This window comes from Nicotiana tabacum, chromosome 6, assembly GCF_000715075.1.
Source record: "Nicotiana tabacum cultivar K326 chromosome 6, ASM71507v2, whole genome shotgun sequence".
NCBI lineage: Eukaryota > Viridiplantae > Streptophyta > Magnoliopsida > Solanales > Solanaceae > Nicotiana > Nicotiana tabacum.
Window position 1 is genome coordinate 114,844,689 of NC_134085.1, and position 1,755 is coordinate 114,846,443.

A 1,755-nucleotide genomic window follows, 5' to 3' on the forward strand; every position below is an offset into this window, starting at 1 on the left:
TAAATGAAGTTGCTAATTCTCATTGTACCGATCCTAGACGTTTGTTAACATCTAGAACTTGGGATATTATTCATGATGTTGTACAATTTTTACAAAAATTTTATGGGGCTAAACTTGAGTTTTCTGGAGCTTATTATCCTACTATTGCAAATGGTTTAGTTCTTCCTTTTCCTCATGATCTCTAAGTATATCACCAAGAGTCTATATTGGGTCGAGAGATTCTCACCTAGAATAACCTTGCAATCCGTACAAAGACCTCTATCACGCTTCTGAATGAGTAGGTAGTAAATCTAGGTCTTGACCACCATACTCTGGAAGATAATCAAATGATCATCCTTCTGACAACCCGGGTTACCTATCACCAAATCAAAAGCTTTAGCAAAATCCAATAGCGAAGTTCTACCTCCGTTTCTAACCCTAAAACCGAAGTCGTCATGCACATCATCATAACCCTCGGAAGTCGTCCTGATGGGGCCATTGAAGTTCCCTCCTATAAAAAGCTTCTCATTAAGCAGAATACCACGCACAACCCCGTCTAGATCATCCCAGAAACGCCTTTTGACCTCCTCGTCCAATCCCACTTGAGGTGCGTAGGCACTAATTATATTCAAGGTAAACCCTCCAACAACTAACTTAATAGCCATCAGTCTGTCGTTCACCCTCCTAACCTCTACCACTAGTTCCTAGAGTTCCCTATATATCCACCAAAATACCTACCCCGTTCTTACCCTGATCACGCTTCCTGAGTACCACAGTGTATACACATCAGCATCTCGTGTCTTAGACCCAACCCATCTAGTCTCCCGGACACAAGCTATACTAATCTTCCTATACTGGAGGATCTTCGCTAACCCTTTTTCTTTTGCTTCGGTTATCTTATTACCTTGCTGTTATAACTTTTTACTTTTACATGGCTTCTTCACTGTCGTATTTCTTTTTAACACTGTTGTGATTATACTTTCCTTGAACCGAGGGTCTATTAGAAATAGCCTCTCTACTTTCACAAGGTAGGGGTAAGGTCTGCGTACATACTATCCTCCCCAGACTCCACTTGTGGGATTGCACTGCGTCACCTAGAACCTTGCATCTAGTTTTAAATTGAGACTTTTCTACAAACACTTAGGTACGTTACATCTATTTAAATGGCTTAAAACCAGATTTTTACGTTGCGAGTGTTTGAATGTGGCATTTGCACACCCTTACTGCATGAAAACATCTCGGCATCTGTTGTGTGAAAGTTCACATCTAGGAATCCTGTTAATTAGGAGGTTATAGCTAGATAAAATATGAGTTGTGCACATCTCTCTGGTTTCTCTGTTTGATTTCGTTTTATTCATGTCTAGTTTAAGAATTTTCACTTGCTTAAATTAAAAATTGCCACTACACCACACCCCTAAGGTGGTGTACTTTCCTACTCACCATTTTTTTCTTTTGCGAGGTGCAGCAACCCATGGATCGGATGATGGCCTGTGAGGATAATTTTCTGACGCATAATGCATATGATGTATCCCTTTTAGGCCATGCCCCCTTATTGCTGCCTCCTCATCCGATGAAGTGAAAGTCCTTCAATCCCAGACGATCCGGCTTCCTTCCATCTCCCTGGCCTTTGAGGCTGCCCGGTTGCCTGACTGTTGCCTTTCGATTCTTGATGGGCTATGATATCTATAGGCTGTCCAATGTGCCTCTTGCTGGCGTTTATCACTAATGAACGGATCCCCTTCGGCCTCGAAGGTCCGCTCTGCCGCTATAATGGCC

General features: G+C 42.2%; 1 protein-coding gene across 1 annotated transcript; it reads right to left on the reverse strand.

Annotated features, from left to right (window-relative positions):
• Window positions 1-290: 290 nt before the first annotated feature.
• LOC142182003 (uncharacterized) lies at window positions 291-644 on the reverse strand. The gene has a single exon (XM_075255764.1). The coding sequence runs from the start codon at window positions 642-644 to the stop codon at window positions 291-293; it is 354 nt and encodes a 117-aa protein (XP_075111865.1).
• Between the last annotated feature and the right edge of the window lie 1,111 nt (window positions 645-1,755).